This window comes from Nerophis ophidion, linkage group LG21, assembly GCF_033978795.1.
Source record: "Nerophis ophidion isolate RoL-2023_Sa linkage group LG21, RoL_Noph_v1.0, whole genome shotgun sequence".
In the NCBI taxonomy this organism is placed as follows: domain Eukaryota; kingdom Metazoa; phylum Chordata; class Actinopteri; order Syngnathiformes; family Syngnathidae; genus Nerophis; species Nerophis ophidion.
In genome coordinates this window covers 10,209,975-10,236,508 of record NC_084631.1, presented here as the reverse complement: position 1 = coordinate 10,236,508, position 26,534 = coordinate 10,209,975, and the positions used below count along the sequence as shown (strand labels likewise).

General features: G+C 40.7%; 2 protein-coding genes and 1 long non-coding RNA gene across 5 annotated transcripts in view; 1 reads left to right on the top strand and 2 right to left on the bottom strand.

Annotated features, from left to right (window-relative positions):
* Positions 1–7,953, bottom strand: part of phldb3 (pleckstrin homology-like domain, family B, member 3) — a 78,172-nt gene extending 70,219 nt beyond the window's left edge. Inside the window, exon 1 of one of the 2 annotated variants that reach the window (XM_061881877.1) lies at positions 7,651–7,953. The gene's annotated coding sequence lies outside the window, so the exon portion shown is untranslated. The remainder of the gene's footprint in view (positions 1–7,650) is intronic. The other variant, XM_061881876.1, reaches the window with a different exon arrangement.
* LOC133539745 (uncharacterized) lies at positions 7,657–23,700 on the top strand. Its single transcript, XR_009803484.1, has 3 exons — positions 7,657–7,890; positions 15,408–15,503; positions 21,829–23,700. It is a non-coding gene; the product is annotated as an uncharacterized LOC133539745 (long non-coding RNA).
* On the bottom strand, positions 12,268–26,062 carry ethe1 (ETHE1 persulfide dioxygenase). 2 transcript variants are annotated; one of them, XM_061881879.1, is made up of 8 exons: positions 25,619–26,062; positions 22,037–22,181; positions 21,797–21,945; positions 21,609–21,738; positions 18,844–18,933; positions 18,600–18,716; positions 18,426–18,518; positions 12,268–17,196 (listed from the first exon to the last, which is right to left on the bottom strand). In XM_061881879.1, the coding sequence occupies exons 1-7, from the start codon at positions 25,823–25,825 to the stop codon at positions 18,472–18,474; spliced, it is 885 nt and encodes a 294-aa protein (XP_061737863.1). In that variant the 5' UTR covers positions 25,826–26,062; the 3' UTR covers positions 12,268–17,196; positions 18,426–18,471. The 2 variants fall into 2 exon arrangements, with proteins under 2 accessions (XP_061737863.1, XP_061737862.1); XM_061881878.1 differs by lacking the exon at positions 12,268–17,196 and having other exon boundaries at positions 17,200–18,518; positions 25,619–26,061.
* Positions 26,063–26,534: the final 472 nt, after the last annotated feature.

Here is a 26,534-nt window from a genome sequence, read left to right as displayed (position 1 = left end):
CGGGTCCTGACTGTTGTTTGTGCTTACGCACCAAACAGCAGTTCAGAGTACCCACCCTTTTTGGGAACACTCGAGGGAGTACTGGAAAGTGCTCCCCCGGGTGATTCCCTTGTCCTACTGGGAGACTTCAACGCTCACGTTGGCAACGACAGTGAAACCTGGAGAGGCGTGATTGGGAAGAATGGCCGCCCGGATCTGAACCCGAGTGGTGTTTTGTTATTGGACTTTTGTGCTCGTCACAGTTTGTCGATAACAAACACCATGTTCAAACATAAGGGTGTCCATATGTGCACTTGGCACCAGGACACCCTAGGCCGCAGTTCCATGATCGACTTTGTAGTTGTGTCATCGGATTTGCGGCCTCATGTTTTGGACACTCGGGTGAAGAGAGGGGCGGAGCTTTCTACCGATCACCACCTGGTGGTGAGTTGGCTGCGATGGTGGGGGAGGATGCCGGACAGACCTGGGAGGCCCAAACGCATTGTGAGGGTCTGCTGGGAACGTCTGGCAGAGTCTCCTGTCAGACAAAGTTTCAATTCCCACCTCCGGAAGAACTTTGAACATGTCACGAGGGAGGTGCTGGACATTGAGTCCGAGTGGACCATGTTCCGCACCTCTATTGTCGAGGCGGCAGATCGGAGCTGTGGCCGCAAGGTAGTTGGTGCCTGTCGGGGCGGCAATCCTAAAACCCCTTGGTGGACACCGGCGGTGAGGGATGCCGTCAAGCTGAAGAAGGAGTCCTATCGGGTCCTTTTGGCTCATAGGACTCCGGAGGCAGTGGACAGGTACCGACAGGCCAAGCGGTGTGCAGCTTCAGCGGTCGCGGAGGCAAAAACTCGGACATGGGAAGAGTTCGGGGAAGCCATGGAAAACGACTTCCGGACGGCTTCGAAGCGATTCTGGACCACCGTCCGCCGCCTCAGGAAGGGGAAGCAGTGCACTATCAACACCGTGTATGGTGCGGATGGTGTTCTGCTGACCTCGACTGCGGATGTTGTGGATAGGTGGAAGGAATACTTCGAAGACCTCCTCAATCCCACCAAAACGTCTTCCTATGAGGAAGCAGTGCCTGGGGAATCTGTGGTGGACTCTCCTATTTCTGGGGCTGAGGTCGCTGAGGTAGTTAAAAAGCTCCTCGGTGGCAAGGCCCCAGGGGTGGACGAGATCCGCCCGGAGTTCCTTAAGGCTCTGGATGCTGTGGGGCTGTCTTGGTTGACAAGACTTTGCAGCATCGCGTGGACATCGGGGGCGGTACCTCTGGATTGGCAGACCGGGGTGGTGGTTCCTCTCTTTAAGAAGGGGGACCGGAGGGTGTGTTCCAACTATCGTGGGATCACACTCCTCAGCCTTCCCGGTAAGGTTTATTCAGGTGTACTGGAGAGGAGGCTACGTCGGATAGTCGAACCTCGGATTCAGGAGGAACAGTGTGGTTTTCGTCCTGGTCGTGGAACTGTGGACCAGCTCTATACTCTCGGCAGGGTTCTTGAGGGTGCATGGGAGTTTGCCCAACCAGTCTACATGTGCTTTGTGGACTTGGAGAAGGCATTCGACCGTGTCCCTCGGGAAGTCCTGTGGGGAGTGCTCAGAGAGTATGGGGTATCGGACTGTCTTATTGTGGCGGTCCGCTCCCTGTACGATCAGTGCCAGAGCTTGGTTCGCATTGCCGGCAGTAAGTCGAACACATTTCCAGTGAGGGTTGGACTCCGCCAAGGCTGTCCTTTGTCACCGATTCTGTTCATAACTTTTATGGACAGAATTTCTAGGCGCAGTCAAGGCGTTGAGGGGTTCCGGTTTGGTGACCGCAGGATTAGGTCTCTGCTTTTTGCAGATGATGTGGTCCTGATGGCTTCATCTGACCGGGATCTTCAGCTCTCGCTGGATCGGTCCGCAGCCGAGTGTGAAGCGACCGGAATGAGAATCAGCACCTCCAAGTCCGAGTCCATGGTTCTCGCCCGGAAAAGGGTGGAGTGCCATCTCCGGGTTGGGGAGGAGACCCTGCCCCAAGTGGAGGAGTTCAAGTACCTAGGAGTCTTGTTCACGAGTGAGGGAAGAGTGGATCGTGAGATCGACAGGCGGATCGGTGCGGCGTCTTCAGTAATGCGGACGTTGTACCGATCCGTTGTGGTGAAGAAGGAGCTGAGCCGGGAGGCAAAGCTCTCAATTTACCGGTCGATCTACGTTCCCATCCTCACCTATGGTCATGAGCTTTGGGTCATGACCGAAAGGATAAGATCACGGGTACAAGCGGCCGAAATGAGTTTCCTCCGCCGTGTGGCGGGGCTCTCCCTTAGAGATAGGGTGAGAAGCTCTGCCATCCGGGAGGAACTCAAAGTAAAGCCGCTGCTCCTCCACATCGAAAGGAGCCAGATGAGGTGGTTCGGGCATCTGGTCAGGATGCCATCCGAACACCTCCCTAGGAAGGTGTTTAGGGCACGTCCAACCGGTAGGAGGCCACGGGGAAGACCCAGGACACGTTGGGAAGACTATGTCTCCCGGCTAGCCTGGGAACGCCTCGGGATCCCCCGGGAAGAGCTAGACGAAGTGGCTGGGGAGAGGGAAGTCTGGGTTTCCCTGCTTAGGCTGTTGCCCCCGCGACCCAACCTCGGATAAGCGGAAGATGATGGATGGAACATCTATGGTCCATAATATCATCAAAAGCCTCGGAGAATCTGGAGAAATCACTCAACGTAATCGGTATGGCCAGAAACAAACATTGAAGGACAGTGACCTTTGATCCTTCGGACGGCACTGTATCAAAAACCGACATCAATCTCTAAAGGATATCACCACATGGGCTCAAGAACACTTCAGAAAACCACTGTCACTAAATACAGTTTGTCGCTACATCTGTAAGTGTAAGTTAAAGCTCTACTATGCAAATCGAAAGCCATTTATCAACAACATCCAGAAACGTCGCCGGCTTCTCTGGCCCCGAGATCATCTAAGATGGACTGATGCAAAGTGGAAAAGTGTTTTGTGGTCTGACGAGTCCACATTTCAAATCGTTTTTGGAAATATTCGATCATCGTGTCATCCGGACCAAAGGGGAAGCGAACGATCCAGACTGTTATCGACGCAAAGTTCAAAAGCCAGCATCTGTGATGGTATGGGGGTGCATTAGTTCCCAAAGAATGGGTAACTTACACATCTGTGAAGGCACTATTAATGCCGAAAGGTACATACAGGTTTTGGAACAACATGTGCTGCCATGTACGCACGGTCTTTTTCATGGACGCCCCTGCTTATTTGAGCAAGACAATGTCAAGCCACATTCAGCACGTTACAATAGCGTGGCTTTGTAAAAAAAGAGTGCGGGTACTTTCCTGGCCCGCCTGCAGTCCAGACCTGTCTCCTATCGAAAATGTGTGCCGCATTACAAAGCGTAAAATACAACAGCGGAGACCCCCGACTGTTGGACGACTGAAGCTCTACACAAAACAAGAATGGGAAAGAATTCCACTTTCAAAGCTTTAACAATTAGTTTCCTCAGTTCCCAAACGTTTGAGTGTTGTTAAAAGAAAAGGTGATGTAACACAGTGGTGAACATGCCCTTTCCCAACTACTTTGGCACGTGTTGCAGCCATGAAATTCTAAGTTTATTATTATTTGCACACAAAAAAGTTTGAACATCAAATATCTTGTCTTTGTAGTGCACTCAATTGAATATGCAAATCAATGTATTCTGTTTTTATTTACCTCTAACACAATTTCCCAACTCAAATGGAAACGGGGTTTGTAAGAACCAGCGTCCGACAATTGATTTTGGACTGTTTATTTTGTCAGCGTCACAGGAGCGCTCTGCTGTTTTTAAGGACCTTCTGTAAAAATGTGAGTCTTTCTGAACTGAACTCGCAGGTCACCAGTAGAATAGCCCAAATTATGAAAAATAGAGGACCTGAAGAAGAACCTTGAGGAACACCATGGTATAACCAAAGAATTTGAAGAAATGACTTCTGACTGCCTCTGAAGTAAACAAGCTACAGCAACACCCAAATGACTTCAATTGCATTATTAAAATAAACCTGTGACGGAGAGTGTTTTGAGGCATGCCTTTAAGTACCGCTTGTATAAATCCACCTATTCTATAGATTCACCAGCGCTAGCTTGCTGTTAGCGGTTAGCTATTGCATCCTTCTATGGTGTGTAGTGAAGCGTGTTTCGCAATTCCTCGTCTAGCAGGGATGGATACTTGTAAGAAACTTTATTTGTCGCCATGGAGGCTAAGATTAGGGATTTAGAAGTCCTTAAAACCGTAACCGTAACTCTTTCATATCAGTAGGTGGCAGCAGGTAATTGCTTTGTAGATGTCGGGAAGGACGACAATGGTTTGTCGTGATCCCAATATGCAGACGACAGCGTGCAGGTAAAAAAGGAGTCTAATGCTTGAACCAAAAATAAACAAAAGGCGAGTGCCGCTAAGAAAAGGCATAGAAGATTAGGGAAGGCTATGCAAAACAAAACTAAAACTGAACTGGCTACAAAGTAAACAAAAACAGGGTGCTGGACGACAGCAAAGACTTACAGCGCGTGGAGCAGACGGCGTCCACAAAGTACATCCGTACATGACATGACAATCAACAGTGTCCACACAAAAAAGGATAAAAAACAACTTAAATATTCTTGATTGCTAGAACAAATCAGGTGCGGGGAATATTGTTCAAAAGAAGACATGAAACTGTTACTGGAAAATACCAACAAAACTGGAAAAAAACACAAAAATAGGAGCACTAGAAAAGAATTAAAACATTAAACAGGTCGTGACCACAGGTGGGTAGTAACGCGCTACATTTACTAAGTTACATCTACTTGAGTAACTTTTGGGATGAATTGTACTTCTGAGAGTAGTTTTAATGCAACATACTTTTACTTTTACTTGAGTATATTTATAGAGAAGAAATGCTACCTTTACTCCGCTCCATTTATCTACATTCAGCTCACTACTGATTTTTATCAATCTGTTTATGCTCGCTTTGTTTCTTTTTGGTTCGTCAGACAGACCTTCAAAATAGGATCTATCACATGCCTGCGTTTCACCAACCAAATGCAGTCACTGGTGACGTTTGACTCCGTTTCACCAATCAAATGCAGTCACTGGTGACGTATGACTCCGTTTCACCAATCAAACAGAGCCATGCGGTCATATGATTAACTGCACACTATTTTTATTTCTTTTATAAACCTTTCTTTATCAATTTCAACATTTACAAACAGTTGAAAATAATAATCAAAGTAAGTACGAAAACAGTACAAAACAGTATAAAAACCGTACAAAAGAGCACCAGGGGGTTGTAAATTCAAAGTAACTAAAAATAAAATGCAAACAATATATATATATAAAATAAACAAAGTGGAAAGCCATAGACTCACTCAATCTCAGTAAATAACTTAAATTTGGAACACAGCATCATTGTTTTCACAGCTTTTTGGTTGTTAGGGGTAGAGTGTTTTAATGTTGAGTTCTAAATCTTTTTTTAAGGCACAAAAAAAAGGTCGGATATTGAGAAACTTACATTTATGAATATAAAACTTAGCCAATTGTATAATGAGGTTGCAAAGGTAAAATTCATTTTCAAATGCTTTTTTCAATACAGTGTAAAACCAAATATATATTATTAAACATACATTATTGTTTTAGTTGCTTAAGAGATATTCCTGGCTCTGAATGTGTTCATTGCTATTTTTATGTTTTTGTGCATTACTTGTTGCCGTCATCATTAAATGAACAGGTTACTCATCAGTTACTCAGTACTTGAGTAGTTTTTTCACAACATACTTTTTACTTTTACTCAAGTAAATATTTGGGGGACTACTCCTGACTTTTACTTGAGTAATACATCTCTAAAGTAACAGTACTCTTACTTGAGTACAATTCCTGGCTAGTCTACCCACCTCTGGTCATGACAGTACACCTACTTTGAGACAAGAGCTATAGTGATGCAGGGTTGATTATGGTTCAAAGTCATATCCAACAATTGCGAAAACAACTTTTTATTGTCAATATCGACTGTTGAGTTTAATTGTCTTATGTTTTCTGTCGGTGGTATGCCTCCAGATTTTTTCAATGAAAAAAATGTGCCTCGGCTCAAAACAAAGGCTTAAAAGCACTGCTGTAGACAAGCATGGGATAAAGGGATCAGACATAGATTTGTCTGCTTAAAGACATTATTTTTTTTCTAATTTCACTTTCAGTCCAGTTTATATCTTCCTTTCCAAGAAGTTGCGAACCAGGTAGCCCGTAAGGACCAGATGAGTAGCCCAAATGGCCTGTTCTAAAAAATTGCTCAAATAACAGCACTTACCAGTGAGCTGCCTCTATTTTTTTAATTGTATTTATTTACTAGCAAGCTGGTCTCGCTTTGCTCGACATTTTTAATTCTAAGATGGACAAAACTCAAATAGAATTTGAAAATCCAAGAAAATATTTTAAACACTTGGTCTTCACTTGTTTAAATAAATTCAATATTTTTTTTTACTTTGCTTCTTATAACATTCAGAAAGACAATTTTAGAGAGAGAATACAACCTTAAAAATGATTTTAGGATTTTTAAACACATATGCTTTTTTACCTTTTAAATTCCTTCCTCTTCTTTCCCGACAATTTAAATCAATGTTCAAGTATTTTTTTTTAAAGAATAATAAATACATTTTAATTTAATTCTTCATTTTAGCTTCTGTTTTTTAGACAAAGAATATTTGTGAAATATTTCTTCAAACGTATTATGATTCAAATTAAAAAAAAAAAATTCTAGAAAAAAATCTAGAAAATCTGTAGAATCAAATTTAAATATTATTTCAAAGTGGATTTTAACCTATTTAAAAAATGTCATCAAAATTCTAGAAATTAATCTTAATCGGGAAAAAAAACTAATGATGTTCCATAAATTATTCTTTTTTTTAAATTCAAATTAGCTAGTTTTTCCCTTCATTTTTTGGGGTTGAATTTTGAATTTTAAAGAGTCTAAATTGAAGATAAACTATGTTTCAAAATGTAATTTTCATTTTTTTCGTCTTTTCTCCTCTTTTAAACCCTTAAATTTAGTGCTTTTTCATCGTTTATTGTCTACAAAAAAACCTTCCGTAAAAGGAAAAAAAATGTAAGACGGAATGACAGACAGAAATACCCATTTTTTTAATATAATGTATTTAGATTTATTTATTAAAGGTAATTTGAGCAAATTGGCTATTTCTGGCAGTTTATTTAAGTGTGTATCAAACTGGTAGCCCTTCGCATTAATCAGTACCCGAGAAGTAGCTCTTGCTTTCAAAAAGGTTGATGACCCCTGGGTTAGAGTGTCCGCCCTGAGATCGGTGGGTTGTGAGTTCAAAACCCCGGCCGAGTCACTATAAAAATGTGACCTGTTACCTCCCTGCCTGGCACTCAGCATCAAGGGTTGGAATTGGGGGTTAAATCACCAAAAATGATTCCCGGGCGCGACCACCGCTGCTGCTCACTGCTCCCCTAACCTCCCAGGGGGTGATCAAAGGTGATGTGTGAAATGCAGAGAATAATTTCCCCACACCTAGCGTGCGTGTACTTTTTTAAAAAGGAAAACAACGTGACCAGGTACAAACACACAAAAAAAAGTGACAGCACGGAGGAATAAAATAGAAATATTAACATGTTAGCCACTTTTAAAAACAACAACTCACCTTTGGAAGTATCCTTCTCTCAGGTGTGGAGACTTTGACAGAAGCAGCAGTGAACTTCGCGGGACATTCTGAGAGGCGTGCTGACTTTCCAACTCGGCGTGGACTCGCTTGACAAGACGACCGCTGACACTTTTCTTCTTCGCAGCGTCGCTTTTTCTTTTTTTTTTTTTTTTTTGTTTATCCTCCGTGTTGTGATTGAAACCCTCCCCGGAGAAGCGGCAGAGAAGTCGGCGAAAACAGGTGAGCTCGTAGCCTGAAGGCACACGAAGGAGGAGGCGGAGAAACCAACTCAAACCTTTTTTTTCTTTTTTTTCTTTAAACCAACCAAAGCGCGTCTTGTTGACGTTTCCTAACAAACATGGCCGCCGTTTACTGTACGGCCTTCAAAATATGGTTGCTATTCTGGGAAGTTGCCACTAATGTGTCATTGTGCCCTGGCCATTTAGCACTAGCACGTCAAACACAAGATGATTATTTATTATCACAATTACATTTTACATCGGAAGAGACCGTGCCTAAGTGTAAAAGCACCTGCTTTTAAATGTAAATGTAAATGTGCTATATAGCGCTTTTCTACCTTTTTTTTAAGGAACTCAAAGCGCTTTGACACTATTTCCACATTCACACACTAATGGCGGGAGCTGCCATGCAAGGCGCTAACCGGGCCCCATCAGGAGCAAGAATGAAGTGTCTTGCTCAAGGACACAACGGACGTGACTAAACTGGTAGAAGGATTGATTGATTGATTGATTGAAACTTTTATCAGTAGATTGCACAGTACAGTACATATTCCATACTTGCCAACCCTACCGGATTTTCCGGGAGACTCCCGAAATTCAGCGCCTTCTCCCGAAAATCTCCCGAAATTCAGCCGGAAAACTGAACCTGAGTGGGGACAGCCTCTTTTCACGTCCGCTTTCCCACTACATAAACACCTTGCCTGCCCAATCACGTTACAACATCTACGGGGGAGCTCCACAAACCACGTTAAACCCAGATTCCGATCTAACGAAGGTCTTAACTCATTCTCTTTCTATGCCACATCAATGTGGAATGCACTCCCAACAGGTATAAAAGTAAGTGCATCTCTATATTCCTTCAAAATCGCTCTAAAACAACACCTCCAGGCAACTTCAACACTTTACTAATACCCTCCTCCATTCACATCCCATCTCCCCAGATTATAAACAACCTAATGTAAATAATCAAATGTACTTCTAATGTATATACTTGTTCTTATGCTATCTGAACTCACTATGTTCTCTGCTGGCTGTACATATCCTACTAAATAAGACCTACACTGTTTCAATGTCCACATTTCTCTCTTGATGCAATTGTTGATGATGAAGTTCTGATATCAACCAAAGCTCCTCATCCCACCCCCTGGATTGTAAATAATGTAAATAATTCAATGTATATACTATGATGATTAACCTGTGTGATGACTGTATTATGTTGATAGTATATATTTGTACCATGAATTGATTAACGTGGACCCCGACTTAAACAAGTTGAAAAACGTATTCGGGTGTTACCATTTAGTGGTCAATTGTACGGAATATGTACTGAACTGTGCAATCTACTAATAAAAGTATCAATCAATCAATCAACGTATTTTAATAAAAAAACCACACATAAGAAGACGAAGCAGAAGAACGAGGAAGTCACAGCCGTGGCGACGCCGCCGACGGGCAAAATGAAGAAATACGCTTGCAAGTTCCAAAACGAATGGAAACAAGAATTTCAGTTTATCCAGGAGAGTTGAAAGGGGAAGGAATATGTTGCCTGTAAATTTTGTAGAACAGACTTCTCCATTGAACACGGTGGCCGAACGGATATACTAAGTCATGAACGGTCAGCGAAGCACAAAGCGTCCGCAGAGAGCAGCATCGTTCACAACCCAGTATTATGGGCCACCTCGCAAAATAGAGACCCGATGGTGTAACTTATGCTGAAACAAAGATGGCTATGCTGATAGCTGGAAGCAACACCCCGTTCTCATTTGCGGATGTCTACAACAAATTTGTGAAGGATACGTTCCCTGATTCGGAGATCGCTCGCCAGTACGCAAATGGCAGAACAAAGGTTATTCAAATGGTGAAAGTTAAGTGTTGTTGTTGGGTTTTTTTAGTAACCAGCAAGCACAGTACAGTTAGTAGAACAACTGTGTTTTTATTACTGTGTATTTGATAGGTGCTGTCGGAAATTCAACTATTTATTTTATTTATATATACAATAAAATAAATATATATCGCTAAAATCCACTGAAAGTCAAGTATTTCATACACATATATATGAAAAATATATGAAATACTCGAGTTGGTGAATTATACTCCTCCCCTCTTAACCACGCCCCCCGCCAACCACGCCCCCCACCTCCCGAAATCGGAGGTCTCAAGGTTGGCAAGTATGCCCCATTCACACACTAATGGCGGGAGCTGCCATGCAAGGCGCTAACCAGGACCCATCAGGAGCAAGAATGAAGTGTCTTGCTCAAGGACACAATGGACGTGACTAAACTGGCAGAAGGATTGATTGATTGATTGATTGAAACTTATCAGTAGATTGCACAGTACAGTACATATTCCGTACAATTGACCACTAAATGGTAACACCCGAATAAGTTTTTCATCTTGTTTAAGTCGGGGTCCGCGTTAATCAATTCATGGCAGGGGGGATTGAATCAGTATTCAAGGTGGGGATTGAACCAGTAACCCCCAGATCGCTGGCACGGCCACTCTCCCAACTTCGCCACGCCGTCCCCCACTTTACTTTATGCTCTAATGCAGTGGTCCTCAACCACCAGTCCGGGGGCCGGCACCGGTCCGTGACGCATTTGCTACCAGAGACCTTAAGGCCCCGTTTACACAAATCCAACGTTGAAACAACATGCTTTTTGACGGTGTGGAGTCAATGTCGGGTTATGATTTTGATTTGACAATTGACAGTTGGTCGTTTACCAACCAATGTTCAACAACACAAATACAACGTTGAAACATCATGCTTTTTGACAACGTTTAATCCAGGGTAAATCACCTTATAAAGTTAAAGTACCAATGATTGTCACACACACATTAGGTGTGGCAAAATTATTCTCAGCATTCTACCCATCACCCTTAATCTCCCCCTGGGAGTTGAGGGGAGCAGTGAGCAGCAGCGGTGGCCACACCTGGGAATCATTTTTGGTGATTCAACCCTCAATTCCAACTCTCAATGCTGAGTGCCAAGCAGGGAGGTAGTGGGTCCCATTTTTATAGTTTTTGGTATGACTCTGCCGGCCGGGGTTTGAACTCACAACCAATCGATCTCAGGGCGGACACTCTTACCACTAGGCCACCCGCGTCCACACACAACAATGCCACCGTTTAAGACCCTCGCCCCCCTCCGTAGGCCGGCGCAACGCGACCTAGTACGCATGCGCGGGAAAAATAAAAATAAAAAAGCGTCTTTCTGCTCCAAGCTCTCCAGTAGATGACTTTACTTCACTGTGAAGTTATTTAAAAGAGCTAACCCAAAAGGGACGAGCGGTAGAAAATGGATGGATGGATCTATTGTAAATAGTTTGCTGTGTATTTTACATTTGTTTGGTGTGTTGTGTGCAAGTTTTTAAATTAAAATCAAAATCAAAAATACTTTATTAATCCCCGAGCGGAAATTAAGATTTTCAGCACAATCCCATTCAAGATCAGACAAACATTACAGGGAGACAGAACAGGATCGCTGAGTGGTCTGCCAACTTCCGGTGCCCTTTACAAAAAAGGTGAGATACCGGTAAACAATGGTGGGGGGGGAGTGGTCTACGCCTGGGCCCCTGGAGAGGGTTCCAGACTGAGGCCAAGGGGGGGAAAAAACTCAAAGCCATAGCACACACATGTAAGAGGGAAACATCAAAGAACATTAAAGACATTTAAAAAGCAGAGCTGATGCAACCAGCCATTTCTACATACAGCTATGAATAAAAAGTAAAAGAAACATATTCACTGTGGTGGCCTCTACGGTGTTCCACGCCATCGTCTGCTGGGGTGGAGGGAGCATGGCCAGAGACAGGAGCCGACCCAACAAAGCAACCAAGAGAGCCGACTCCACTCTCGGCCGCCCACTAACTCGGCCAGTGTCCAGTCCGCATGGATGAGCGAGGATGCGTCTAAAGAGACTGAGGTGTCCGATACCTGCTCATTCAGCCAAGACGCTGTGAAGTTTGTCCGTCCCGGCGCTCAGCGCTAACTCCGCGGACCTTCCTCTTCATCCGCATCTCCTCCAGTCTTTCCAAACTGACTCTAGTGTGGCAGAGACCCAGCAGCTGGTCTCCATGGCCAAAAGGCTACCGGGAGGCAGATCCAGAGTCCACAAAAAAAGCACCGCAGAAGTCACGAAAGCGCCACCCCCTGTCACAAAGTCCCAAAGAACTATATATATATATATATATATATATATATATATATATATATATATATATATATATATATATATATATATACACACACACACATTCCCATCGAAAATGTGTGGCGCATTATGAAGCGTAAAATACGACAACGAGACCCCGGACTGTTGAACAACTTAAGCTGTACATCAAGCAAGAATGATAAAGAATTCCACTTTCGAAGCTTCAACAAAGAGTTTCCTCAGTTCCCAAACGTTTATTGAGTTTTGTTAAAAGAAAATGTGATGTAACACAGTGGTGAACATGCCCTTTCCCAACTACTTTGGCACATGTTGCAGCCATGAAATTCTAAGTTAATTATTATTTGCAAAAAAAAAATAAAGTTTATGCGTTAGAACATCAAATATGTTGTCTTTGTAGCATATTCAACTGAATATGTGTTGAAAAGGATTTGTAAATCATTGTATTCTGTTTATATTTACATCTAACACAATTTCCCAACTCATATGGAAACAGGGTTTGTAAAAGTTGTAAACTGTTATTGTTTGTCATTTAATTAACATTGTTACATGAGTCAGTTGTCGACATCATGTGGTCAGGGCAGGTAAAATATCTTTAAGTGTATACTTTGAATCAAATTTTATTGACTGAAAGTTACTTAAGCCAAGCAGAGAATTTTACGGTATGTTTTAATTGCTGATGCGTTTTCATTTATTTCTAAATGCACCAGAAAATAACCCGTTTTGTACACTGTTGATGTGGGTCAATGGCCAATTGGGTGTAAATGTGTTCTTGTTTAGTATTTTTCTAGCAATGGTCATGTTGTGACATCAATGATGGTATTTTCAGAGGTAATCATTGAAATCGGAGATCACTAGATGGGAAACGCACAGCCCGCCACTGCCATAGATGTATTATGAAACCCCTGATAGGAAGTTGCCATTTGCTCTATTTGTTACATATTTGTTACATGGGACAATGCACATTAATAAGCATATAAAATGTAAAGATGTCAAATCGGAGCCAAAAGCTAGGTCCCGTCTGCAGGTTGACCTAAGGTCAGGAACAAAGTGACCATAGTAGTTAAAGTGCATAAGGCAGATAGAGAAGTGCTAAATTGCTGCATATAATAATTGTGCTGAAGGAAGTAAATACACATTTCCTTTAGCCTCGTAAGTTAAAGTGCTGGTATTATTTCACATAGTGCTATTACATGAGTAGTTAGCAATAACAGATGTATTTACGCATGGAAAATTGGACCAAAAAAGCTAACGGTGTATCGACGTGTAAGAATATCGCACAAAAGGTGAATACACAACTTTTAGAATGGAAATAGAAATCCACAGAAATCTATTGGAACTAATGGCATGCATGTGTAGCTTTATTATATATCCAAGCTCTTGTCCTTGAATGTGATGCATCACCAATAACCCATCAGATAATAAAGCTAAAAAAAAAGCTTACTACAAGCAAAAATGAGTAAAAAACAAGTCTATGTAGAACTTTTTTGCAAAAGGAAAAGGCCAGGGGCTACCACTAATTCAACGTTATGGTGAGTTTTTTCATGTATTAATTTTTCATGCACTTATTTGCTATATTTATCTGCCACACGTGAAAGGCCATGCCGTGAAAATTCTGCCAACATTAAACCAGTCCCTGGTGCAAAAAAAGTTGCTCTAATATTCGGAGAAATATAACCTTAGAGGAAAATCTAACTTAAAACATTGTTATGCTCGTACAACACTTAAAACTTTTAGCATATCTGTATGTGGAATTAAATGATAGAAAGGATTAACCAAAGAAATCAAACAAAGCACCAATATGATTCAGTTTAAGAGACTGTTCAAACAAGTGCTCACAAAGTACACAGACCAAGAATTATGATAAACATATTGAACCCTTTTTTATTGAGACAAAGATTATTTATGTATTTAATATTTGTTTGCTTACTATGGTATATTTATTTGTTCACTGTTCTGTTACAGAGAACAAGGAAATTGGAAGAAATTGCTATGGTATGAAAAGGGGTAGGATTAAATAAGCTCTGCTTCTTTCTACTCCTTTTCGGACAGGCTGTAATGAAACAACTGGAAATGTGTGATGCATTACATGTAGTCGTGTGCATTTTGAAATAAACTGAAACTGAACTGAACTGAATGTCGAGCCTCAAATCAAAATATCGATACTTCTGATACTTTAGGACAAGGGTGTCCAAACTTTTTCCATCAATCGTCAAAGTATTTTAAAAGTTTATAAGAAAAATCCCACAAAAATTTTTGAGGATACACTCATAAAAATCCTAAAAATAAGTCACACATTCAGATCTATCTATCAATGCAAGTAATAATGAAAAAAAATATTTTTTTTGTATGTTTTATGCCCTTTTGTCCAAGAAAACTTAGTTCTTTATGGCAAACACAAAATATCCAGAAGGGGCCCACTCATAAAAGTCCTAAAAATAAATCGTAATTTGTTTTAATAATTATTTTTTGTATACTTTATGCCATTTTTATCCAAGAAAACTTAGTTTCGTATGGCAAACAAACTAAATATTTCAACATGGAAAATATAGTAATTAAAAACTAAAAAATTTTTTTAAGGCAAACACCCTAAATATGCAATATTTTCCTCGAAAAACATTTAAATATGTGATTTTTAATTACAGCCTTAAATGGGTCAGTAATTCATAACAACTATGATTTTGATTAATTATTAGTTTTTGAGCAATGAGTTAAAAAAAATCCCACTAAAATTTTTGGGGATCCAAAAGGGCCCCAATCGTACAAGTCCTAAAAATAAATATTTTTATATTTTCATTTTAATGCCTAACTCTTTACATAACCTTCAGATTATAATTATATATTTTTTAATTTATTTTGTTTATTTTATGCCATTTTTGTCCAAGAAAACTTAGTTTTTAATGCAAACACACACCAAAAATTCAACTTGGAAATTATAATAATAAAAAAAAAATAAGTTTGTATGTTTTATGCCCTTTTTGTCCAAGAACACTTAGTTTCTTATGGCAAACACACAAAATATTTCAACGTGGAAGTTACAATAATTTAAAAAAAAATGTTTTTTGTATGTTTTATGCCCTTTTTGCCCAAAAAAACATACCTATTTTATGGCAAACGCACAAAATATGCAATATTTTCCCCCAAAAATATTGCAATGTGATATGTAATTGCAGCATTGAATGGGTCAATAATTCATAACGACTTTGATTTGGATTCATTATTATTTTTTGAGCTTTGGCGGTTTGAAAAGAAAAAAACAGCCAGCATGGCAGCTTTGTGTTATCAGAATCAACATTACGACTTTTTTTTGTTACATTTCCCTTTTTTGCTCATTTACTCCTTATGTTTTCTAGTGTTCTTCGAATGTGGTGCAGGCCGCACTTTGGACCAACCAGGTTGGTTTGAGTGGATCTTTCCGTGCTGGCATCTTCTACACAGGCCACCAATGGGTAAGTACCGTATGCAACACATTGGGATTATAGACCTCAGCAGATTAAAATACCAATAGGTATCAGGCCCTGGGTGTTGTCAACCAGTGCTGCATGAAACCCTCTATAGGGGCCACTTGTCCAGTGAGGTGAAAGTGAAACAGATGGTTTCCAGTGACATGTGGCTGGCAGATGGGTGGGAGGAGAGAAGCTGGCATAGACACTGCCCAGCTGCAGAAGCATAATGGAGGGTGCCGTATATCTTCAGGTAATGGGTAAAACTAGAAGACAAGAAGGGTTGTCCCATACAGTAAAGTTGTCCTTCTCCACAGCCGCCACACAATGAATGTGTCCCGCTCTTAAACCTTATCTTCTTTCAAGGATAAAAGCGCATTCCTTTGGACCCAAGTGCACTCGAATCACTAAGTCTCCAAGGGGGGCAAGACTTGAAATGTGACCAGTTTTCAGTAACGGAAAATACGCCTTTGAAAGCTTACAAAAAGCTGGTTTGTAGCCGGTCGGTGTGTGTCAGGGCACGGCACTCCCCTTCCGAAGAAACCCGTCTTTCAGGTCGTATCGGTGAAGTGTTGCTAAAGACACACGGACGGTTTAGCCACGCTGTAAATCAGTGCTGTGCAAACTGTTTCCACTGAAAAATCTAAACATTTTCAACATATAGATTTGTTTTTAATCTTTTGGGGCTTCCTTTATGTTTGGTCCTTTTTAGGGTGTCAGTCATAAAAATGTTAAAAGTGTCAAATCCCTTTTTTTTTTTTAATTCAACGCTTAGTATAAAGTTGTTTTTTATTGTATGCCCTCTTTGTCAAAACCCTGTTTTTTATAGCAAAAATACAAATTATGCAAAGTTTTGTCCCAAAAATATTTCAAAGTGGAATATTTGATGTGATGTGAAGTAATAGGAGCCTTCATAACAGCATTGATTTTAGATAATTATTTCTTGCGCAAAGACAGTTAAAAAAAAAAAAAAAAATCACATTGAAATTATTTGGGGACCCCTCATAAAAGTGTTGAAAAAAAGTCATATTTAAAAAAATAATCCCTAAAAACAGACATAACCTATATATTTAAAGACGTGTCAGTTTTGTGTTATAGATGACAAAATGCAGTATTGTTAATTATTACGGGGGTTAAAAACCAACATTTTTCTTAAAAAGAGCAAAAAGATAAACATGTGATACTAATATTAATACACTCTGTCGTTTATAAAACAAAAATGATGCTAACTTTTGTCTTTAAATATATATAATGTCTGTTTTTATCTTTTTTTTTTTTTTACAAAACAAAACAAAAATTAAAATGGCCACCGTATACTTTGACTTTTCAGTATTCGACCCTTGGTGGAACAAGTTTGAGTTGTTAGTATCAAATTGTCTCATAATATCCCAAATTGTTCTCTTTTTTTGACATTCTTATTGTTTTTTTATTCAAAAAAATATTCCGCAGACCAAAACAACTGGAGCTGCGAGCCGCACTTTGGACACCCTGTATTACAAAACGTTTTTTTTTTTTTTGCGTGATCAGATATATCTTTAGTTTAAAAGACATGCAATTTTTTTCGTCAAAATTGTAAAAACTAATCTGTTTAGTAAGAAAAATGAAGTGCTTAATTAATGCACATATTTTCCAGGTTTTTGTGGGCCACATTAAACAATGTGGCGGGACTGATCTGGTCCCCAGGCCTTGTGTTTGACACCTGTGGCATAAACAAGTTTCTTTAATTAGAAGTTCCATTGTACAATTAATCAAATTTACAATCAAATCAAACACAGCAGAACCTCTAAACGGGATGATTTCTTTTTTCCATACTTGTATTGCAGTTAAGATTGTTACATTGCATGAACAGTTTATACATTTTAATAAATGATGCTGACAATCACTTTACTGAAAACTTATGGGAAAATGATTTGAGAAATGGTAAAAACTGTTAAAGAAGAACTGCACTTTTGGGGGGAATCTTGCCTATTATTTACAATCCTTATATAAGACGAGAACATATGTTTTTCTTTTGTTATGCATTCTAAATCATAAATAAACACTAGCAAAAGTCATCTAACAAGAGTCAATTTACTCCGCCTATGAAGTGCTCTAAAAATATCCATCAATGTTTTATATACATGCTGTAAATATACATGTAATGTAGTAACATTCATTATAACATATTTTTATATTTTGCTCATTTTAAGCAAATGGTGGCAGATTATTTTCACAGACGCTTTTCCCTTTGACAACAACAACACTACTAATCATGGCAGACTTTAAGAGAGACAAAAAACATAAAATAAATCACTTACTGTACAATATGTCTGCTTTCATTCGTGTTCCGACTAATGGGATGTTTATATCTTCCCGTTTAGATGAAGAATGAATCATAATTATCACGAAAGGTTAAAGAAAAGTTCTGCAATCTAGCATATTTGTGTCTTTCTCGCCATCTGCGGGTCTAAGTTGGATGTCAAAGTTGATCAACTTGTGGGTTTATGTCCACAACTTTCTAATAGGGGCATGATTTATAATCTAGAATTAACTTTCACCCACTCAGAGGCGATGCAGCTGTTCAATATGTCACTATATCAGCATAATTTGTGGGAGCAGCTAAAAAATTGTTTGTCTTATAATAACAAAATCGCTAATACTTTGTTAATATTCAGGTGACGACGTGTAAATGAAGTATTGTTAGCACATTTTTAGAGGGCTATACGAGCGTAATAGTGTATTCCCGTTAGCTGCATTGTTAGCCACCTCTTACCTGCCGTAGTTTACTATTTAGAATGGATACAAAAAATAAAACGTGTTGTCTTACATGAGGATTGTGAAGGCAAAATTTCCAAAAAGTTGAGTTGCCATCTAAATGTACATACATACATAAATACAACACACATGCAGGAGATTAGCAGTATTTTCTTAAAAAAATAAACATCTTACTCTGCATTAATTATAGTCTGCTCTTGCTTTTTCTTGCGCGGGACATTTAAACTTGATGAACGCCGCAGCGCAGATTAGCAGGCACTGAAATATCTGCGGAAAGAAGAGGATTTCAGAGTTCAAATAATGTGTGGCCTTGAAGAAATCATCATGTTGAAGGAAAGAGTCTGGTACCTATTTTGGAAGGCTTTGGGAGATTCAAATTGTCCATGATGCTCACAAATTCCTCCAGGCTTTTGGTCAGGCGAGGGTTAAACGTGCGCTCCTCGCCGACAGTCGACGCCGTCTGACCTGCGACAATCGACACGCTCTGATTACCGAGTGTCAACATGGAACACGCGTCGTGACCCCATCCTGGCAAAATATACTGCATTGCGAAATGAAAAAGGTTACAGCCAGAAGTGTTGACTCGGCAAACCTAAGTAGTCATGTGCTGGGTAGATGAGGCACTGGTCCGGCAGGGTGAATATCTTCTCATGAACTGACCGGTAGAGCCTTTCGGCGCAACCTGAGGTGGACAGAGAAGAGCCAGGAAGAAGCTGTGAAAGCAATAGTGACCCCTTCTGTCCATTCAGTGGCATTACAAAAACAAACGCTACTATTAGGCCTAATATATGTGCAAAGTAAACAATCCCCTCAGCTATCAAGGCAAAAAGGAAATGTCAACACAATCATGGGAAACAATGTCAACAAAATTGTGAAATCACATTGAGCACTTAATAACTTTTAAAATTAAGGTGTAAAAATAAGGAATATGTAAAGAATGCTTCATAAAGTCTAAGAAAATAGTGCAAAGTGTGAAAACCTTAAGGGGTGTTTGTCATGAAAAAGGGAGGTTTTTGTCATGAACAAGGGTGGTTTTTTTGGGTTGGTGCACTTAAATGTAAGTGTATCTTGTGTTTTTATCTTGATTTAATAAAAAAAATAAAAATAAAAAAAATTTAAATTAATAAAAAATTATTCTCCGGCCCAATGGTTGGGGACCACTGCTCTAGAGTCCAGTAGCGACGTGATTTACACCACCATCAGAGTTTTTTCTTCCAAACTCTTTCATTTTCTTATAATAAAGCCGACAGTTGACTTTGGAATATTTAGGAGCGAGGAAATTTCACGACTGAATTTGTTGCACAGGTGGCATCCTATGACAGGTCCACGCTGGAAATCACTGAGTGGCCAATTCTTTCACAAATGTTTGTAGAAACAGTCTCCATGCCTAAGTGCTTCATTTTATAAACCTGTGGCTGGGCCAAGTGATTAGAACACCTGATTCTCATCATTTGGATGGGTGGCCAAATACTTTTGGCAATATAGTGTATTTCTGTGTACCTAATTAATTTCACAACGTATATATCTGTGGCTTATAGTCCGATGTGGCTAATATTTGTTGAAAAAAAAAATGTTCCTCTAAACTTTAGTTAATGCGGCTTATATTCCAGTTTGTCTATAGTGCGGGAAATACAGTACATTTTGCAAATTTCGACATCATTCCGGATGACAGGAAATAACCCGAAATCCAAAATGCTAATGAGGAAGCTACAGGTTTGCGCTAAATTTACCAGCGGGAGGAATCTCACACCAAAACATGGTGGAGATTGTTCATATTTAAAGGCCTACTGAAACCCACTACTACCAACCACGCAGTCTGATAGTTTATATGAAATATTAACATTGCAACACATGCCAATATGGCTGGTTAAGTTTACTAAATTACAATTTTAAATTTCCCGCAGAGTTTCCTGTTGAAAACGTCGCGGAATGATGACGCGTATGATGACGCGTGTTTGTGACGTTATTGGTTGGAGGGGACATATTATCCAGCACCACTTGCGGCTAAAAGTTGTCTCTTTTCATCGTGCAATTACACAGTATTTTGGACATCTGTGTTGCTGAATCTTTTGCAATTTGTTCAATTAATAATGGAGAAGTCAAAGTACAAAGATGGAGGTGGGAAGCTTTAACCTTTAAAATTCCCGCAGGTGAAGCTTTACTATTAATCAGAGCGGTCAAGCGAACATGGTTCCCGACCACTTGTCAACCGGCAGGTTTTGGTGAGAAAATTGTGGTAAAAAGTCGCCTCTTACCGGATATCAGTGGAGCTTGCGCCGTCCATGCAGCTGCCGTGACTTCCCGTGGACACACCCCTCCGACTATCAGGTACTATTTAATTCACTAAAACACTAGCAACACAATAGAAAGATAAGGGGTTTCCCAGAATGATCCTAGTAAATGTGTCTAAAAACATCTGAATTGCTCCCAATGCAATCACCTTTTTTTTTTCTTTTGTGAAGTGAATTATATTTATATAGCGCTTTTCTCTAGTGACTCAAAGCGCTTTACATAGTGAAACCCAATATCTAAGTTACATTTAAACTAGTGTGGGTGGCACTGGGAGCAGGTGGGTAAAGTGTCTTGCCCAAGGACACAACGGCATTGACTATGATGACGAAAGCGGGAATCGAACCTGCAACCCTCAAGTTGCTGGCATGGCCGCTCTACCAACAGAGCTAAACCGCCCCGTTTCTAGTCCTTCACTCTCACTATCCTCATCCACAAATCTTTCATCCTCGCTCAAATGAATGGGGAAATTGTCGCCTTCTCAGTCCGAATAGCTCTTGATGCTGGAGGCTCCCATTAAAAACAATGTGAGGATATGAGGAGCCCTCACACCGGTGATGTCATCGTCTGCTACTTCCGGTAAAGGCAGGGATTTTTTTAATTAGCGACCAAAAGTTGCGAACTTTATCGTCGATGTTCGCTACTAAATCCTTTCAGCAAAAATATGGCAATATCGCGAAATGATCAAGTATGACACATAGAATGGACCTGCTATCCCCGTTTGAGGCCCTGCAATGAGGTGGCGACTTGTCCAGGGTGTACCCCGCCTTCCGCCCGATTGTAGCTGAGATAGGCGCCAGCGCCCCCCGCGACCCCAAAAGGGAATAAGCGGTAGGAAATGGATGGATGGATGGATGGATCCCCGTTTGAATAAGAAAATCTCATTTCAGTAGGCTTTTAAATAATTATCACCAAAACAGTCCTGACCTAAATTTCTTTTGCGGCCCATTTATGCGGCCAACTTTCCTGCTTTCTACCAAGTACTACAACCCATAATGCCTCAGTACCCCTTTTTGGTAACACATTTACGCGCATCAAAAAACAGCAGGGATCGTGGTAGTGTTTAACCTTGCTGGAAGTCTGTCCGGCCGCAGCCTCGGATGAGCAAAGCGTCCCCGGTGAAAGCCATGCCTCGGTCCTGCGTCACCAGCGTCATACAGCCGTCGGTGTGTCCCGGTGTTTCTTTCACAGTCAGATGCTGAAAACCACAGACCATAACTTCTTGCCTATAATGTCCTGCTGCATTAGTGTCTTACATGTTTCCCAAAGGCAATCTTGTCTCCCTCAGACAGGAGGATATCTGCTGAGGCGCCACTGAATTTGGAGATGGCGCTCTTGAGCCCGGCTAACCTGGTCTTCATCAGCCCCGTGCTGGTGATGTGGTCCGCATGGCAGTGAGTGTTCACTGGAAACACGTCAGCACCAGGTTAGTAGCGTTCTGTTTGAACTGGACTCCAGGAAGAAAAAAAACATCACAACCGAAGCTGGGTACGGACCTGCTACTTGTAGATGGAGCCCCAGTTCTTGGATGAGCTTCAGGTCTCTGTCGATGGTCTCCAATACGGGGTCGATGAGGATGGCCTCCTTGGTCTCGTTGTCAGCCAGAAGGTAAGTGTAGGTGCTGCTGTCTGATTCAAACAGCTTCCACACAAGGGTGGGATTCATTGTTATTAATTCATTACAAAAGTGTGTCGTGAGTTTAGTGGGGTTTTACGTTTAAAAGTACCGCAGTACGGGTAAAGATTCCATCTAAATATACCGAAAATATTGTCTGATTACAAGAAAATTTGAAAGAGTACCGCAGTACCTTTGAAAAATACCTGTACTTTTTGTCATACATAGCATTGCTAGTAATATGAGCCGAGGTGCATGCGAGTCAACACACACACACATAGAGCACCTACATGTGGAAACAGTGTGGTGACAGACGAGAGAATGGACGTATTTAGGCTTAACAAAAAAATTTGAGACCCACAGCTAATTTCAACGACCCACGGCGCATTCTAGAAATACTTCTACAAAGAAAATTAAATGGAATGAAAGAACAAACAGGGGAAATGTAATGAAAAAAGTTCCAATGTTGACTCGAAACCCACAAAGTTTTTTTGTTTTGTTTTTTAAAACTTTCAGTCCTCAAAAATTTATAATGATAAAAATAAATGTAGGCCTATGCAATGTATAACATATTAAATATCATTATAAATAATTATTTCGATGGTGGTCTGTGCGGTCAAACTAGACATTTTAGCAGGGTAATGCCAACAATCTTTCCCAACTCCCGACGTAAATATTGCTGTGTCACTTTACAAATACATTTGGCTAATAGAAATCAGTAAAATGTGGCATAATTACTTAGTAAACCATCTTGCAAGAAGCAAACACAAGAGAAATCTACAGCGTAGGACTTGTCGATTGCCAGGTGAAGTTCCTTGGAGTAGGATTCGGGGTCGGCTGCGTATCTGGCAACCTCAGTCATGGAAAGTGGGAGGGGACTAGAGAATTTTGACCTTGATTGCAGTACCATTTCTAGCCATGTTATAACATGTGTTAAGTGTTGAAAGTTAAAAAAAAATGTATGATTTATTTTTAACACTTTTATAAGTGGTGCGTTTTTGATCCCCCAAAAAAGTGAATAGGATTTTTTTAATTATTTATAAAATGGTCTAAATAGGGCGGAATGGTGGTTAGGGCATGTGCCTCACAATACGAAGGTCCTGAGTTCAATCCCTGGCCCCTTCTGTGTGGCGTTTGCATGTTCTCCCCATGACTGTGTGAGTTCCCTTTGGGTACTTCGGCTTCCTCCCACCTCCAAAGACATGCACAAAGACATGTTGATTGGCAACACTAAATTGGCCCTAGTGTGTGAATGTGAGTGTGAATGTTGTCTGTCTATCTGTGTTGGCCCTGCGATGAGGTGGTGACTTGTCCAGGGTGTACCCCGCCTTCTGCCTGATTGTAGCTGAGATAGGCCCCAGCGCCCCCCGCGACCTCAAAGGGAATAAGCAGTAGAAAATGGATGGATGGATATTCCAATTTGAAATATTTTTGAGGGGAAATATTGCATATTTTGTGTATTTTTTGCCTAAACAAAACATGGTGTTGATCAAACAATAATACTTAAAACATAATCTATTGATAAATAAACAGACCTGAATTCAATGTATAGAGATTTAAAAAACAAAAATATAATACAATTATAACTTATTTTGACAAATGTTATGACTTAAACTTCCGTGTCTTTGGGAGTCCTCAAGATAACAAAAATAAAAAACAATTTGTATTGAAAGTGAAAAACATCAAAAAATGCCCTCCTCGACCCCCAGCCAAAAAAACTAATATTTTTGAATCAATACTTTTGTGAGAGTGCCTTTTCAAATACCGGTATGCATTTTTATTTGTGAAGGCAGACGTTTGTATTGAATTTGCATTCGGCTGTGCAGGTGTATATTTAAAGGCCTACTGAAACCCACTACTACCGACCACGCAGTCTGATAGTTTATATATCAATGATGAAATATTAACATTGCAACACATGCCAATACGGCCTATTTAGTTTACTAAATTGCAATTTTAAATTTCGTGCGACGTATCCTGTTGAAAACGTCGGTATGATGACGTGTGCGCGTGACGTCTCGGATTGTAGCGGAATTTTTTTTCCAGCCCGATTCCAGCTATAAGTAGTCTGCTTTAATCGCATAATTACACAGTATTCTGGACATCTGTATTGCTGAATCTTTTGCAATTTGTTCAATTAATAATGGAGAAGTCAAAGAAGAAAGATGTAGGTGGGAAGCGGTGTATTGCAGCTGCCTTTAGCAACACAAACACAGCCGGTGTTTCCTTGTTTACATTCCCGAAGGTGAAGCTTTACTATGGAACAGAGCGGTCAAGCGAACATGGTTCCCGACCACATGTCAACCGGCAGGTTTCGGTGAGAAAATTGTGGTAATAAGTCGGCTCTTACCTTAGACATGAGTGGAGCTTGTGGAGTCTCTTGCCTCCTCCCACCGGAGACACTGGCGGTCACCACACCCCGCTGACTTTCAGGTACCATATAATGTCACTAAAACACTAGTATCACAATAAGCAGCTAAGGGATTTTCCAGAATTATCCTAGTAAAAAGACATGCACCTGGGGATAGGTTGATTGGCAACACTAAATTGGCCCTAGTGTGTGAATGTGAGTGTGAATGTTGTCTGTCTATCTGTGTTGGCCCTGCGATGAGGTGGCGACTTGTCCAGGGTGTACCCCGCCTTCCGCCCGATTGTAGCTGAGATAGGCGCCAGCGCCCCCCGCGACCCCGAAAGGGAATAAGCGGTGGAAAATGGATGGGATGGATATCCTAGTAAATGTGTCTAATAACATTTGAATTGCTCCCACTGCCTTCGCCTTTTTTTTTTTTTCTAGTCCTTCACTCTCACTATCCTCATCCACAAATCTTTCATCCTCGGTCAAATTAATGGGGAAATCGTCGCCTTCTCGGTCCAAATCGCTCTTGCTGCTGGTGGCCATGATTGTACACAATGTGAGGAACTCCACAACCCGTGACGTCACGAGCACATCGTCTGCTACTTCCGGTACAGGCAAGGCTTTTTTATTAGCGACCAAAAGTTGCGAACTTTATCGTCAATGTTCTCTACTAAATCATTTCAGCAAAAATATGGCAATATCGCCAATTGATCAAGTATGACACATAGAATGGACCTACTATCCCTGTTTAAATAAGAAAAATCTCATTTCAGTAGGCCTTTAGTATGTGATGTCAATGTTTTGAACCCTTTCAAAATAAAAGCAGGCAAGTTTACTTAGTGAAAGTTCAGCTACAGACGTAAGTCAACGTCGGTGTCAACAAAACATCACCACACATTTACAACCTGGTGGAGTGATAAAAGCTGGAATGGTGCAGACTTCACTGGCGCCTTCAAAAGTCACGACTCTGAGCTAAATGCTAAAGCTAACGGCTAAAACAGCTTGCGTAGCGGCGACCGAAAGTCAGAAGTTTAGACTAAACAAATGTTATATGTTAATATGCGATACGCAGTATCGTTACTATTATGTAAATAAACATGAACGTTACCTGTCTGAAGAGCAGTGATTGGTTTGGTTGTGTTCCGTGCCACCGTGCACCGCCTCCTCCTAGCGGCATTTTGTGGGCTCTGACGCCCGCAGACACGGCTCCATTCTGGGCTGTCATGGTGCTCAAGCCTTCGGTGCGCCCCCGGAAGCCGAGCGTGAAGGCCAGGCACCGCTGACCGGCGTTCACCCTGTTTATCACCGAGCACATAGTCCTCTTTTCCGGGTAGCTGTCTGAGCTTTACTGCTGACTGTTAGCGAGAAGAAAGAATGCGCAGATCTGTTCTGATAAAGTTTGATGTCTGCCTGATAATGTCATCACTTTATTGTTTTATAGGTCAGCTCCGGAGTCCACTTTTGTTTACGGACACTAACTAGTGCCAGTGTTGGCGTTAATGTGTAATAATGTGTCCGTTTGCGATTATTGATGTGACGTTCGCGAAGGAATCGAGTCTTTGGACAGGCTCTTTCAGGTGAACGATCAGAACCGAGTCCCAGTTGGGAGCCAATTTTTAATACACGTGCAAATTTAGAGTCAGCAATTTCCCACTCAGCACCACTGGACAGCAATATGAGTCAGAGAAATTTAGGAACATTTGGACTATTATTTTTTTGTTTAATAAAAACAAATAAAAAACATTTATACACACACACACACACACATATATATATATATATATATATTTATATATATATATATATATATATATATATATATATATATATATATATATATATATAAATGTGTGTGTGTAGGTGTATATATGTAGCTGTAATAGGCTCCAGCGTCCCCGCAACTCCAAAACGGACAAGCGGTAGAAAATGGATGGATGTGTGTGTGTGTGTATCTATATATATACACATACACAAATACATATATATGTGTGTGTGTGTCTGTGTATATGTATATATACACATAT

Bases quoted from the DNA above. Each gene is read 5' to 3' on its own strand.
- ethe1 (XM_061881879.1), bottom strand. From the start codon at position 25,825: ATGTGCTCGGTGATAAACAGGGTGAACGCCGGTCAGCGGTGCCTGGCC. The intron at 22,182-25,618 runs GTAACGTTCATG...CTTGTGTGGAAG, and splicing joins AATCACTGCTCTTCAGACAG to CTGTTTGAATCAGACAGCAG. The intron at 21,739-21,796 runs GTAAGACACTAA...TGTGGTTTTCAG, and splicing joins AGATTGCCTTTGGGAAACAT to CATCTGACTGTGAAAGAAAC.